This window comes from Rana temporaria, chromosome 1 (genome assembly GCF_905171775.1).
Source record: "Rana temporaria chromosome 1, aRanTem1.1, whole genome shotgun sequence".
Taxonomy (NCBI): domain Eukaryota; kingdom Metazoa; phylum Chordata; class Amphibia; order Anura; family Ranidae; genus Rana; species Rana temporaria.
The window spans coordinates 476,384,780-476,401,308 of record NC_053489.1 but is presented as its reverse complement, the minus strand read 5'-3'; the positions used below and the strand labels follow the sequence as shown (position 1 = coordinate 476,401,308).

At 40.8% G+C, this 16,529-nt stretch overlaps 1 protein-coding gene across 1 annotated transcript in view; it reads left to right on the top strand.

Annotated features, from left to right (window-relative positions):
* The window catches only part of SGMS2 (sphingomyelin synthase 2), a 99,258-nt gene that overhangs the window by 73,280 nt on the left and 9,449 nt on the right, over window positions 1-16,529 (top strand). Inside the window, exons 3-4 of the mRNA XM_040329640.1 lie at window positions 10,274-10,391; window positions 14,037-14,190. Of these exons, the coding sequence (XP_040185574.1) occupies window positions 10,274-10,391; window positions 14,037-14,190 (272 nt within the window). The remainder of the gene's footprint in view (window positions 1-10,273; window positions 10,392-14,036; window positions 14,191-16,529) is intronic.

Below are 16,529 nucleotides of genomic sequence, written 5' to 3'. Positions count from 1 at the left end.
TCAAATGGTATATGTACCCTTCAAAAAGAGGAACTTCACATGACCAGAGACTTATAAAACAATTAGAGTGGTTTGAGAGTAACTTGGTTTGAGAGCGTTTTGAAAGACAATCAACTATTTTTTATTAATTTTGACTTGATATACAAGCAATGTCTTGATAAAAGAGTAGCATCATGTCACAACCGAGTATAAACAGAAGAGAGGTGCCTCTAAGTGTAGCAAAAAAAAAAAAAATGTAAAACAAAGTGTAAAAAGAAAAAAATTAAGTTAAAAAAAAATATATATATTTTTTAAAACAGACATATGTAAACACCGTTCAAACCCCACATGTGAGGTATCGTCGCGTGTGTTAGAGCGTGTGCAACAATTCTAGCACTAGACCTCTGTAACTCGAAAATAGTAACCTGTAAAAAAAAATTAAGCGTTGCCTATGGAGATTTTTAAGTACCGAAGTTTGGCGCCATTCCATGAGTGTGCGCAATTTTAAAGCGTGACATGTTAGGTATCTTTTTACTCGGCGTAACATCAGCTTTCACATTATACAAAGAAATTGGGCTCACTTTACTGTTTTGTTATTTTTTAATTCATGAAACCTTTTTTTTCCCAAAAAAAGGCGTTTAAAAAATTATCCCGCTAAAAACAGTGCGAGAAAAAAAGTTGCAATGACCGCCATTTTATTCCCTAGGGTGTCTGCTAAAAAAAATATATAATGTTTGGAGGTTCTGATTAATTTTCTAGCAAAAAAAAAAAGTGATTTTTACATGAAGGAGAGAAGTGCCAAACTAAGCCCAGTGGACAAGTGGTATTTAGAAAATAAAAAACAAACCTTTACAACCCCTTTAAATTTAATTACATAGAGCATGCCTTACATTCTCATATTAATTTACATATTTCACATAAATTGTATAGGGTTTTTTAGAGAGCAATATAACCAGTGCATTGATTTGCAAACAGTGAGCAAAAAATAAATAGAAGATACACAGACCTGTAGGAAAACATGTGAGAGAATAGAAGAATTATCTTATTATCTTAAAGAGATTCTAAAAGAGATACATTCTTTATTTTATATATATATATATATATATATATATATATATATATATATATATATATATATATATATATATATATATATATATATATAGGGATGCCGGGGAGGATTGTCCTTCCCACCTCAAGAATGAACGTCTCTCTATAATTATCTTTCCCATTCCATTCACATCCTCTGGGGGAATTCCTAGCTGTTCTTACCCAACGCAAAACCCTTTAGGAAGGTTATGTAAGAAATAGACTCATTTAGGCCCAGATATACTGTGGACTTGAGTCTGAATATCCATCTTTGTTCATATTAAAGTAATTTTTTGTTCCAGTCATGCCTCGATCCAGAATATGAATCTGGTAGAGTGTGGTGAAAGAAACTTTGAGCATCTTGTAATTGTGCTGCAGGACTACATGTCTGCCATGGGGGAGATATATATTCCCAATCTCCATACTGTAGACATGTTTAGAGGTTCTACACCAACATGTTTGCTATTTTTTGGTAACAGTGCTACATGCAAACAGTTTCCACCCAATTCCTCTCAAAAACTCAATCCCTTATGGACAATATCTTCGTTTACGATGAAATTGTTCCAAAGAAGCACTTTTCAAAATTGAAGATGGAAAGCTCCAAAATAGACTGCTAGAACGAGGCTATAGTCGTTGCTGTTTATGTAAGGCCTACAATAGAACGATCCAACAATCTCAAAAAGATCTTCTATTTAGACTAGAAACCAAGAGCACAAAAAAGGTTGATTCAATGTGCATTATTATGCGTTTTTTGCAACAGCATAGACAAATCAGAGAGATCATTGAGAAGCATTAGTCTATTCTCATGGATGATGACAAGGTTAAACATTTTTTACCCAATACTCCTTCGATTAACTTTAAACGGACGCCCTCCCTAAAAAATAAGTTAGTTAAAAGTGAATATCAAAAAATGTCTAGCAAAAAACATTGTTCCTTAGACTGTACTTACCCATGTGGACATTGTGCTCATTGCCCTTTGATTAGGAAAGAAAAAACTTTCGTCCTTCCAAATGGCCAAGTTTTTAAACCAAAACACTTCGCTAACTGTCAAACATGCGGAGTTGTTTACTTAATGACTTGTGAGTGCGGGGTCGTTTATATAGGCAAAACGAAGCAGAAATTTTGGTGTAGAACCTCTAAACATGTCTACAATATGGAGATTGGGAATACCGTATATATCTCCCCCTAGGCAGACATATAGTCCTGCAGCACAATTACAAGATGCATAAAGTTTCTTTCACCGCACTCGACCGGATTCATATTCCGGATCAAGGCATGACTGAAACAAAAAATGACTTCAATATGAACAAAGATAGATATTCAGACTCAAGGCCACAGTATATCTGGGCCTAAATGAGTCTATTTCTTACGTACCCTTTCTAAAGAGTTTTGCATCGGGTAAGAACAGCTAGGAATTCCTCCAGAGGATGTGAATGGAATGGGAAAGATAATTATAGAGAGACGTTCATTCTCGAGGTGAGACCACTTGTAAGCCCTGTGGGGGGAGCAGAGGAGACACATGAAGGTCCTGGATCGTTTGAACATAATTGTTTTATAAGTCTCTGGTGATGTGAGGTTCCTCTTTTTGAAGGGTACATATACCATTTGAATATAAAGCCATATATAATCCTCATATGATAATAGAATACAAAATGCGTAACTACGGTAGGGAATTTTCCCCTGTGGGGAACTTTTCAATTACCATTATTGAGGCATGCAGCGTTTTCTTGACTTTCACATGTGTTTTTCAGAATTTATCAAGTTGACCAACCAGCCTGCTAAATTTCCTATAGCCGCTAGCAATAATCAGTGTCTTCTCCCTGCTGGGAGAAGACAATGGCTCTGCAGGAGGGATTCCCTCATCAACATTGTCTGTGTTGTTGGGGGAATTGAGTGAATTTCTTTCCTACAGCCTGCAATTTGCTCTGTGTATGGCCCGCCTTAGGTATTGAAAGTGAACACAGTTATATTTTATTGAGTAAAAAATCTCAACTCCTTTGGTAAATTAGCCTGAAAATTTTGAAGGGGTGACCTTATACCCTTTGGCTATTTTGTGTATGTAGGTACCATATTATTATTATTATTATTTGACCCTACCCCTCACCAGGTGTTTGAAAATCTCCAATTACTTTCTTAACTACTTGTCGATCAGCACCATTTGTAAATAGTAGCTGGTAGCAAAGGCTTTTAAGCACACTCCCAGAACAGTTACTATAACTGTCAATCCAGTGTGAAGCCACCTATTCACTTCAACCCCCCCCCCCCCCCCAAATATATTGCCCCCCCCCCCCCACTTGACTACCCTTGCTATTTATATCAGGCTTCATTGTCCCTCCTGCAGGCATGGGACCGATGTGATGGGTGTCACTGGCTAGAGCAGAGGGAGATCAGAAAATATCAATTCTCTGATTTCCTCTCTGGTGAATAAACACAGAAGTGATGAGCATTTTGTCACTTCCAGGTTCAAAGCTTTCATTCCTAGCAGTGCTGACTGGGGAAGAAACTGATCAAGCATGATCTGTACTTGATCAACTTCATTGGGGTCCACAGGGGACCTTATGGTTCTAATAAATCCCTGATATCTCCTTAAAGCGGGAGTTCACCCAAAAATGAACTTTCTGCAGTTAGATCCAGCATACTGCTGACATCTGCAGTATACTGGTCTTTTTTATCTTATTTTGGTACTTATCGTTTTAGCAGTATTTCTTCTATGGCTCCGAGCGGGGAATCCAGCGGGGAATGGGCGTTCCCGAAGGCAAGCAAGTTGATTGACGGCCTTCGATAGCGCGTCATGGCTTACGAAAACAGCCGATGTGACACTTGGCTGTTTACGGCGCCTGCGCTGCCGTGTAGAGCTGACTGCGCAGGCGCCGTAAATTGCCGAGTGTCACTCGTGTGGATTTTCGGAGGCCGTGACGCGCTATCGAAGGCTGTCAATCAACTTGCTTGTCTTCGGGAACGCCTATACCAGGAAGTAATCCCAGCTCGGAGCGATAGAAGAAATACTGCTAAAACGATAAGTACCAAAAAAAGACCAGCATACTGCAGATGTCAGCAGTATGCTGGATCTAACTGCAGAAAGTTGATTTTTGGGTGAACTCACGCTTTAAAGAGAAGCTGTCAATTTTACTATTCTATTACATGGGGGTTATTAGCAGAGAAGCATTGGTGTTCTCACCAAAAGAGTCATACAGTAATTCTGTAACTTCTGTGGTCAACTACACAGCTATTGATCCAAATGTGCCTAGTTTTTTATACTAGACATATTTTATGCCTAAATATATCCAAGGTTCGTTTAGATGGGAGTTTACTAAGACGGTAGAAGAACAGAGTGACACAACATTTATATATCGAATTGTAATCTCTGCTTTTTAACTTTCCAATTTTGACAGTTTAGTGCAGAATATTCTAAAGTGGAGTCTTTAACTTCTTCTATTACATGAACATACACAGTTTACACTTGGCAAAAAATGCAGGGATTAAATTCCAAAACACTTTACTTAGGAGCTGGCATCAGTAGTATTGAGCACTGCAGATATCAACACACTTTAACTCACTACTGCTTATTGTATTCAAGCTGCATTGGACGTAAGCTGGCACTTTTTCAAAGTTTTTGAAGAAATAGGTGTTCTGTAAATGCCTTATTAGTACATAAACATATTGCTGGAGCTCACTGGAAACACTGAGTATTATTTTTCAAAGTGAAGCTTTGATCCAAGTACAAAAAAAACAAAAGCTTAACTGGTTCATTTAATCATTAATATGCCATAACAAAATTAAATGGAATAGCCTCAATAACAGTTCCTGTAATATTTTGTTTCTTTTTGCTTATACCTACATTTTGTGAGGGTTTTAAATAGAAGAAGGCTTGGCACCATAAATGTGTCTGCTGGCTCCTAACTCAGGCTGTCTGGCTCCTGAATTCCTTTGTTCATATTAGGGCTTTGGTATTTTAGTAGTCCTTAGATAATGAGGAGTCTCTTTAACAGAGAAAGTGAAGAAGAGGTGTTCTCGAAATTTTCAACTACCAGTGCAGGAGACACAAATACCAAATGTTATCCTTAAGTTCCACACAGATGATCAAAATTTTTGATCGGAAAAAAATAAAACATGTTCTATTTCTAAACTCCGACTGAAAAATGTCAGATGGGGCCCACATACGGTCTGACTTTTTTTATCGGAAATTCCGATCGTGCGTACAAGGCATAGGAAGACTTTTACATTTGTGAAACACAATGGCCCAGATTCACGTAGGGAGCGTGTATTTGTGAGCGGGCGTAACGTATCCTATTTACGCTACGCCTCCGCAACTTTGACAGGCAAGTGCAGTATTCACAAAGCAAAGTTGCGGAGGCGTAGCGTAAATAGGCTGGTGTAAGCCCGCCTAATTCAAATGTGGAACATGTGGGCATGTTTTATGTTAATTTACTGTGACCCCACGTAAATGACGCTTTTTACGAACGGCGCATGCGCTGTCCGTGAAAGTATCTCAGTGCGCATGCTCCAAATGAACCCGCAAAAAGCCAATGCTTTCTACGTGAACATAAATGACGCACAGCCCTATTCGCGAACGACTTACGCAAACAACGTAATCGACGGAAAATTTGACGCTGTTCCGACGTCCAACATTGGTACGCCTCATCTACGCCTCATAGAGCAGGAGTAACTTTACGCCCAAAAAAGCCTTACATAAACGACGAAAAAAAAAGCGCCGGCCGCACGTACGTTTTGAGAATCGGCGTATCTAGCTCATTACCATATTCGACGCGTAAATCAACGGAAGCGCCAGCTAGCGGCCAGCGTAAATATGCAACTTAGTTACGACGGCGTAAGAGACTTACGCCGGTCTGATCTAAGACAAATCTATGGGTAACTGATTCTAAGAATCAGGCGCATAGATACGACGCCTCAAACTCAGAGTTACGACGGCGTATCTGGAGATACGCCGGCGTAACTCCTACGAGAATCTGGGCCAGTACATATAGATCAAGTGAATGAACATACCAGATCCCTGCCTCTATAAATACTTTTGTTGCATAATTATATTAGACATGCGCACACTGAAATATTTTGTTTCAGAATTTCGGTTTCGTCCAAAAAAAGGTATTTATTTAGTTACTCCCGAAATTCGTTTATTTTGTTTCGTTAAAAAATGCAATCGTCCAAAAATTTGAATGAAGGTCAAATCTGTCAATTGAAGGCTTATGGTGTCTGTCGAATGTTCTAAGAAGATTTGACGAAGCAGATAAACTGTACGACACCGCAATCGTACATTTCCAGTCGAATGCTCCACCCATTAACTATAGTATAGTAGAATTCTAATGTTGTATGACTAGTAATAATTATATTTATTAATTATTATTAATAGTCATCCAACATTAGAATTCTTCTATAGTATGGGCCGAGCATTTGACCATAAATGTCCGCTCGTGGCAATCGTTTGTTTTTAGCTGCTTCGTCGAATCTTCATGTCTCTATAATGTCGAATCTTTTCTCTCTATGTCGAATAATCTTGGACTAATAGAGTTAGGTTAGGCACATTCGACCGCAGGTTCGATAGACACAGATCGCTATTGTTACCATCATGTCAAATCTTCTATCTACGAGACGAAAATAAAGCATTTTTTATGTCCGTTTTTTTCGGATATCGGATTCTGCGCGTTTGAACGCGAAAATCCCTTAGTTTGGACGAAAATGCATTTAGGCGAAAACTAATGCACATGTCTGAATTATATACAGTAACAACAATATAATTTGACATGTTGTGGTGAGGTAGGCAAAAAGGTACCAACAAGCCCTCTACTGCACCAGTGGCAAAACACAGAGGGCCAGATTCAGGTACATTGGGCGTACCTCTGAGGCGGCGTAACGTATCCGTTTTACGTTACGCCGCCGCAAGTTTTTCAGGCAAGTGCTTTATTCACAAAGCACTTGCCTGTAAAGTTGCGGCGGTGTAGCGTAAATTACCCGGCGGAATTCAAATTCTGCGCGTAGGGGGCGTGTATCATTTAAATGAAGCGCGTCCCCGCGCCGAACGAACTGCGCATGCGCCGTCCGTAAAATATCCCAGTGTGCATTGCTCCAAATGACGTCGCAAGGACGTCATTGGTTTTGACGTGAACGTAAATGACGTCCAGCCCCATTCACGGACGACTTACGCAAACTACGTAACTTTTTCAACGCGGGAACGACGGCAATACTTAACATTGGCTGCGCCTCATATAGCAGGGGCAAGCCTAACATAAACGTCGTAACTTTACTGCGTCGGCCGCGCGTACGTTAGGGAATTTGCGTATCTAGCAACTTTTTGAGATGGGAACGAGAGACATCTATTAGTAGTAGGCATGGGACACACCCCCTTAAAAGAGAATTATATAAAAAAAATGATTGTTTTTTTTACCACTACTATTCCTTTATATTGGCTTTTGAAATTTAAAAACGCATCAATTTAGAAATTCTACGAAAGGTTTAGCACTGGGAAACACTTTTTGAAAGATAAAAATTGCATTTTATAAACAACTGTATAGATCAGACCAATCTTAGGGACAAATGAGAAGAAAAGATGGACAGAGTCCCTCGAAATCAGGGACAGTTGGCAGCTATGCATACAGTATTTTACATTTTAGGATATGGTGGGATAACCATGCAAATGATTTCAGTTTGTTCTTTGGCCAATTGTGCATCCAGACCTGGTTAAAGGCATTTAACCTGGTTAATACTATAATAAAATAGAATAAAATAACCCTTATATTTTTAGGTTTTGTAATATAATATGATATTTAGATAACACTTATGCTAAGAAAGTTCTGCTGTGTTTTGCACTGTCCACTGGAGAGTTTTTTGGTTCTCTGTGGCCCACCCAACTTCACAGAAGCCATTGTTTCCATGCACTGTGCTAATAGTGGTCAACAAAGCTGAAACAGCTGTATGCAGTTTGGAACAAACAACTCTATAATATTATTTTTTTATCTGTGCTATAAACCATAGGTTCTGGATGTACAGTAGGGGGGGAATCAAGGAATTGTTTTTGTTCTATCCCAAAATGAGTAACAACACCATTATTTTGGGGATTTGTGATGACTTGAGACATATAATATATCTATTGTCCTAGGATGTTGCTACCCTGATTCAACAGCACATTTTTAGTGGAACATTCAAACTACCATAGATTCATAATATGTTGGTTGAATGGACAGTTAATTCCCTAAACATAGGAAAAACGTACCTACGCAATTATTATCAACAAAGATGCAATGCAGGGAGTATTGATATGTGTGCATTGTGGTTCCCCTTAACTACTTGCCGACCAGCCGCCGCAGTTCTACGGCGGCAGGTCGGCTCCCCTGCGTGAGAGCCCGTAGCTCTACGTCAGCTCTCTAAGCAGCCACTAGGGGCGCGAGCCCCCTGCTGGTCCCTGACTCGCGGGCGCGATCGCCGCCGGGCACCCGCGATTGCTCATTACAGAGGACCAGGAGCTGTCAGGCCTCGTACACACGACCGAGTTTCTCGGCAAAAAAACAGCAATAAACTTGCTGTTTTGTTTTTTTTTGCCGAGGAAACCGGTCGTGTGTACATTTTTCGACGAGGAAACTGTCGAGGAACTCGACGAGCCAAAAAGAGAGCATGTTCTCTTTTTCCTCGACGGGAATGGAGAAAATTGGCACGTCGATTTCCTCGACAGCCTAACAAGGAACTCAACGAGCAAAACGATGTGTTTTGCCCGTCGAGTTCCTCGGTCGTGTGTACGAGGCTTCAGGGGAGTAAACACACAGCTCCCGGTCCTGTCAGGGGAGAAATGCCTGACCGTCTGTTCATACAATGTATGAACAGCGATCAGTCATTTCCCCTAGTAAGGCCACCCCCTCTACAGTTAGAACACACCCAGGGAACATACTTAACCCCTTCCCCGCCCCCTAGTGTTAACCCCTTCCCTGCCAGTGGCATTTTTATAGTAATCCAATGCATTTTTTATAGCACTGATCGCTATAAAAATGCCAATGGTCCCAAAAATGTGTCAAAAGTGTCCGAAATGTCCGCCATAATGTCGCAGTACCGAAAAAAAAAAACGTTGATCGCCGCCATTACTAGTAAAAAATATATTAATAAAAATGCCATAAAACTACCCCCTATTTTGTAAACGCTATAACTTTTGCGCAAACCAATCAATAAACGTTTATTGCAATTTTTTTTTTTACGGAAAATATGTAGAAGAATACGTATCGGCCTAAACTGAGGAAAAAAAATGTTTTTTTTATATATTTTTGGGGGATATTTATTATAGCAAAAAGTAAAAAATATAATTTTTTTTCAAAATTGTCGCTCTATTTTTGTTTATAGTGCAAAAACGAAAAACCGCAGAGGTGATCAAATACCACCAAAATAAATCTCTATTTGTGGGAAAAAACGGACGCCAATTTTGTTTGGGAGCCACGTCGCACAACCGCGCAATTGTCAGTTGAAACGACTCAGTGCCGAATCGCAAAAAGTGCTCTGGTCTTTGACCAGCAATATGGTGCAGGGGTTAAAGCAGAAATGTTTTGAATTACTGTATACATTGGGGTTCTATTTAAAATAAGTGTCAGTACATCACAGTGCAGATATACCCATGCATTACCACAATGCATATACTGTATTGGCATGCAGCTTTAAAGCGTTTTATTACCCCAACCCTTCATATTCCTGATATGTGGCTGCTGTACCATGTACTTATATAGAAAGTATCCGGTTTTCTTTCTATTGCTTCCTTTGTGTGACATCTCTGGTGTTCCTGACAGTCCCTCTCTATTAAAAACTGACCACACTAATCAGGAGAGCACACCGTAGTCAGTTCTCTAGCTATGCTAGGAACTCGGTGTGCTCTCCTTCAATGATCAGACTTGTCCTGACATGTCCCAACTGCACAGCCATTCACTGTAAATCTCAGTGTGCTGCTCCGTCTCCTCCCTCCAACTCTTATGTAGCCGAGGACAGAGGGAATGTGATCCCTTATAAAAATAGGAAAAGAGGTATTTATAATGTTTTTTTTTTTTTTAATATCTATACAAAAATGTTTTGTAGGAGGAGTTTTCATTCTCCCCTGATCCTCTGTCTGGACAGTGCTGATTGGCCTTGTGCTGATCACATGCAAGGGAAGACATTTTAGTTTAGATAACTCAGAGATCAACAAAGTTCTAAATACTTGTTTTTCCTCTATTTCTTTTTACAGATCAATCGTGGCGAGAAGGTATTTTTTCATCATCGGGACTTTGTACCTATATAGATGTATAACAATGTATGTTACAACCCTACCTGTGCCTGGCATGCACTTTCAGTGTGCTCCGAAAGTAAGTTTTGCCCCACTTAAAAGGAAAAGTTACACATTACAATTTGTATACATTATTATAATGCTTCTGACTGGTAAAATAAAAATATTTGCTAAAATACTATCAATGAGTCAAGATATACTTAAATTTAACAACAGATGTTTTAAGCCAAAAAGCACGTAGTCATAGAGTAAGGCCTCATACACACGACCGTTTTCCTCGACAAAATCCATCAAGAAAAATTCGGGCAGAGCGTTTTTGCAGAGGAAAACGGTCGTGTGTATGTTTTTCATTGAGAAAACTGTTGTGGATCTCAACGAGAAAAAAAGAGAACATGTTCTCTTTTTTCTCGTCGGGAGTCTCAATTTGCTCGTCGTGTTTCTCGTCAGGCTGGTTTACGACGAGAAACACGTTCGTGTGTATGCTTAAAAAACCCTCGCATGCTCAGAATAAAGTATGAGACGGGAGCGCACCTTCGGTAAAAGTAGCGTTCGTAATGGAGATAGCACATTCGTCACGCTGTAACAGACTGAAAAGCGCGAATCGTCTCTCACCAAACTTTTACTTAAAGTGGAGGTTCCCCTAAAATTAAACTTTTAAGATTAGATTGATGCTCATTTTGTCTAGGGGAATCGGCTATTTTTTTTTAAAAATGAAGCAGTACTTACCGTTTTAGAGAGCAATCTTATCCGCCGCTTCCGGGTATGGTCTTCTGGTCTGGGCGTTCCTTCTTGATTGACAGTCTTCCAAAAGGCTTCCGACGGTCGCATCTATCGCGTCAAGAGTAGCCGAAAGAAGCCGAAGATCGGTGCGGCTCTATACGGCGCCTGCGCACCGACGTTCGGCTACTTTCGGAAAATCGTGACGCGATAGATGCGATCGTCGGAAGCCTGTCAATCAAGAAGGAACGCCCAGTCCCGAAGACCATACCCGGAAGCGGCGGAGAAGATCGCTCTCTAAAACGGTAAGTACTGCTTCATTTTTAAAAAAAACTAGCCGATTCCCCTAGACAAAATGAGCATCAATCTAAGGTTAAAAGTTTATTTTTAGGGGAACCTCCACTTTAACACGCAGTAACATGAGATTAGTAAAAGCAGCCCCAAGGGTGGCGCCAGTGGAATCAAACTTCCCCTTTATAGTGCCATCGTACGTGTTGAATGTTACCGCGTTTGAGAACGACGAGATTTTGTCTTGACAGTGTGTATGCAAAGAAAGTTTGACAAGATTCTCGACAAGCCTGACAAGAAACTCGTTGAGGAAAACGACGTTTAATTTATGACGATATTCTCGGTCGTGTGTACGAGGCCCAAGTGCTTTTTGCTGCCTATATGTTCCCCTTTTCAACCTAATAAAGGAGTTTGCATCAAAAGCTACATTGTGCAGTCATCCGTTGTTTGATTGAAGTATGATACTCAGTGGCAAGCTGTGTATTGTGGGCAAGGGTGGACCAACCTGGTGCAGTATGTTTTAAGATTGATAAGATAGTTGTTTCAACACTGACCTGCCTCTCCCGATACAACAGAACTTAGCAGACTAGTTTACCTGCTTCCAATTTTTTTTATAAGACTCATATTGGGCATTAAAGGGATACTAAAGGTTCAGTTTAAAAAAAAAAAAAAAAAAAACATGTCATACTTACCTCGTTTTGCACAGAGTGGCCCCGATCATCCTCGTCTGGGGTCCCACTGCGGCTCTCGCGGATCCTCCCTACAAGAGCTGACCCCCTCTGGGAAGCCCTCTCCTGAGGGGGTTACCTTGCAGGCACGCTCCCATGCGATACACTTGGCGACCATAGCCGCCAATTGTATGACTCGACCCGGCCCCCCCCCCCCCCCCCCCCGGTGCGCTGCGTCATTGATTTGATTGACATCAGCGGGAGCCAATGGCTACGCTGCTATCAATCATCCAATGGAGAGCCGACAAGAGTTGGGGGAAAGCAACGCGTGATTGGGGCTCAGGTAAGTAAAACGGGGACCTGGGGGAGTGGGGGAGTGACTGCAAGGTGTTTTTTCACCTTAAAGCGGGATTCCACCCGCAATTTTTTTTTTTCAAAAGTCAGCAGCTACTAACAGTGTAGCTGATGACTAATGTAAGGTCGGGCCCTTACATTAGTAGCTGGTAAAAACGTCTCCCTTACAGTAGAGCTGCACGATTAATCGCGAGAATATCGCGATCTTGATTCACCCCCCCGCGATCTCCACGCGGGATGACCCGCGATTTTTATATGTCGCCGCCGGTTCCACGTAACCAGCGTGGAACGCAAATGGCGGATGTCGGAACTGACGTCAGCAACCGGAACTGACGTCAGTTCAATGCGTGATGCGGCGCGCCGCTAGGCATGGGCGGTACAGTGTCTCAAACGAGGAGCACGGAATCAGATTCCCCATCAGAAAATAACCACAGGATCAAAGAGGGTGGGCGAAATAATAGTACCTGGGCTAATACGTACAGTTCACACAGCTGTGTTAATGCAAGGACTAGAAATGACATTGCACCGGAGTGCAAAAAACAGTTTTATACACTAGTTCTATTTGGGAGAAATTACAATGTGAGCTCCTTGAAGGGTATTGAGGAAATCAAATCACTGTGGGTCAGGAGGATTGATTTACATTTTTTTGGACAGAATTCCATAAAATATGTCCCAGGAAAACCATAATATCAATTCCAACATGGACAAGACACTCATAGCATCTCAGAGTAAAAAATTATCTCCAGCAATAGATAACACTGCTTTTAAAATGCGTCAGAAACGCAAGGTAGGAAAACATGGTGATGCACATTTATTTATTTATATAAATAAATCAAAAATAAAAATCACAAAAATTAAAATGCATACTAACAAAAGCACCATGCATTTTCGTGCAGCGGCATTAAAAAATAAAATAAAAAAAAGGCACATGCACTTTGGTGCTATTGAGGGGTGGCATGCAGTTCATTCTCATATGAATAGGCTGCTCTGCAGCAAGGCACATGCATTTTGGTGCAGCGGCATTAAAAAATAAAATAAAAAAATTGAGAATCGTGATCTTCATTCTCAGCAAAAGAATCGTGATTCTCATTTTTCCCAGAATCGTGCAGCTCTACCTTACAGTGGTCAGAATGCCATCTTCCCAGATAGCTCAAAAGATCATTGGGGTCATGCACCTGGCTCTACCAAGTGGTATCTACCAAGTGGCATTAACCCCAGGAACTATACAGACTCCATCAAATTGGAGATCAGCCAACCACAGCTCCAAGAAGATCTAGCAATCTCTGGAGGAACCATGGTTGAGAATGGCTGGCTGGTTTAATCCTAGGCTTCCAATATATTATACAGCATCCACCAGCTCTTGGTGATCATGGTTGTATATTGCTGGTTTTGTCATAGACTATTGTCCAAGAAAGGTTTTCGCATTTTACAATATTTAGGCGTGCCATTGGTTAATATGTACTGTGTAAAGTCTTCTTTCATCATTCTGAGTCTGAACCTTGCCTTATTGGCAAATAATTCTGATGCATTGGGCTGTGTCAAATAAAATACACCTAAATGGCCATTGCCTATATATAGAAGTTTAAAAATAAATCACTTTTATTAGTTTTAAAATTTTACAGTTCAGATTGCGATTTTTTGTTTTACAAATGCTTAATTTCATATAGTGATTCATTTATACTTTTAATATTCCTCAGCTCAGTGGAGATTCTTACGGCAAAGCACAAAGAATTCTGCGACTGTTAACCGGGGGTGGCCTAACTATCACTGGATCTCATATCTTATGTGGAGACTTTCTTTACAGTGGACACACGGTCATGCTGACCCTCACCTATTTATTTATCAAAGAATGTAAGATTATATGTTGTATATGTTGTTGAGTGAAACATTTTATTTTGGTTTATGCTTGCTATGTTTTCCTAACCCCTTCCCGCCTGCCTTGGGGCCCCCTTTAGAAAGTTCTTAATGCCCAAGAATAGACGGTCATTTGACCACTGTGATTGGCTGTCACAATGGTCACATGATCAGAAGCTGATCCAGCCAGCTACCAATGTTTTTTCGGGGCCAAGAGCTGTTTTTGGCCACTCAGTCTTTGTGCTGGGAGCGAATATAAACATTGTCTGCCCAGCGATGCATATGTGTGGCATGAGGGTGTTAAAGCCCAGCTGTTTGCCACCACACATATGGGTTTATTGGGTCATAAAGTGATTAAAGTGTATGTATAGCTGAAACTTTTTTAGTTTTAGAAAGAGTATGAGATGGTGTAAAACCCCTATCGGTTTATTTTTGCTGTTTGTATAGGGAAGTATTTCCTCCACTACTGTTATCACAACAGGTATCGCCACTAGAAGATTTACCATTACCTTTTGTTCTGATGACAACTGAAACATTTTGGATTTCCCATTACTATCTGTCTCAGCAACAATGGACACCAATCCATTAGAAGGGATAGATCTTCCAAGCAGGGCACAGACAGCATTTAAAACTTAACAGGGGTTCTAACCAGGGGTCAAGTCCTGGGGAAAAAAGTGTGGGAACTCCCACCCAAGATCCACTCCCCCACCAAAAAAATAATAATAATAATACGCTCATATGCATAATTACTAAACCGCATGTTTTTTTTTTTTTTCGATCCACTGTACCTTAGTAATCCTTTATGCTACTAGCCGCTTCCTGTATATGGATTCATCGGGTAGCGGGAACTTACTTCTTTCTAAATCCCGCGATAACTCGCGGCAGACCTCTGCAATGTCTCCTGTGAAAAATGACAAAAGCTCCCAGGAGAGATTGCTGCATCGAGGAAGTGACGGAATATCCGCACACTACCTGATGAATCCATATACAGGAAGCGGCCAGTAACATAAAGTAATAAAGGATTACTAAGGTTCGCCTGCCCCTGACAGTGACTCGAGGTGGGCATCGCCGCTTAGTGAAGGATTGGCTCGGGAGGCTCGGCTGCTCTCGGCTGCTCTAGTCCTGCAAAGGGAACTGCGTTCCTGCTGTAAAAAAAGTGCAGGAACTCCGTTCCCACGCGTTCCCGCAGGACTTGAGCCCTGGTTCTAACCTTTCCTTACTCCATCCAAACCCCCAAAAAAGCTTGTGATTATACATACATTTTAAGTCTCTAAATGGCTGTCAATAGATGCTTTTATCTGCAATTGCTTAAGAAAGCTGTTTTGGGATATTTTGATTACCCCTTCTCAAAAATGGGCTACTGTATGGTTATTTGGCTTTTGTATTGGTTTTGAACAGTGCATTAACAGGAAATGTTAGTCTTTTTACAGTGTATAACATATTATAGATTATACAGACTATTGTTGCAGCCAAATTTACTAACATATGCAGGCTTTTTTTCTGTTCATTCATTTTTATGGAGAGTTTATGCCCCATTGCAGTGGGGTTCCATGGTACAAGAATAAACAGAATATTAAGATAGCACTTGATATCTTTGAGTCACCTGGCAGTGCCGTGTAGGCTTTTTTTAAGTGTATACGGAGTGTGCTTCACTGATCTTCTCTCCCACTGGTAATCTATGAACCAGGTCTAACCTGACTGAAACTTTCACTAAAAGGCAATCAAAGTGCTGCATTAAAGCTGAACTCTAGGCAGATAGAAGATAAAGCATAAACATAGCAATAAGCAATAATTACTGTATTTATCAGCATATAACACTCACAGGCGTATAACACGCACCTTCATTTTAAGATGGGAGTTTCAGGAAAAAAAAAAAATTTAAATAAAGAAATTTGAAGCAAAAAAAGGGTCAGTGCCCATTAATGCAGCCTGATCAATGCCCACCTGCAGCCTCAAAATTGCCCATGAATGCAGCTTGATCAATGCCCATCTGCAGCTTCACAATTGCCCATCAATGCAGCTTGATCAATGCCCATCAGCAGCCTCACAATTGCCCATCAATGCAGCTTGATCAATGCCCATCTGCAGCCTCACCATTGCCCATCAATGCAGCTTAATCAATGCCCATCAGCAGCCACACAATTGCCCATCAATGCAGCCTGATTAATGCCCATCTCAGGGAGCGCTGTCAGATTACATACAGCGAGAATCTCCTGTTTACTCAGCGGCCTCTTTAATACAAAGTCCCGCCTCCTGGACCGGCTTCTGATAGACATAACACTGGTCCAATTCTGGCCCAGGAGACGGGACTTTCTATTACAGTGGCCGCTGAATAA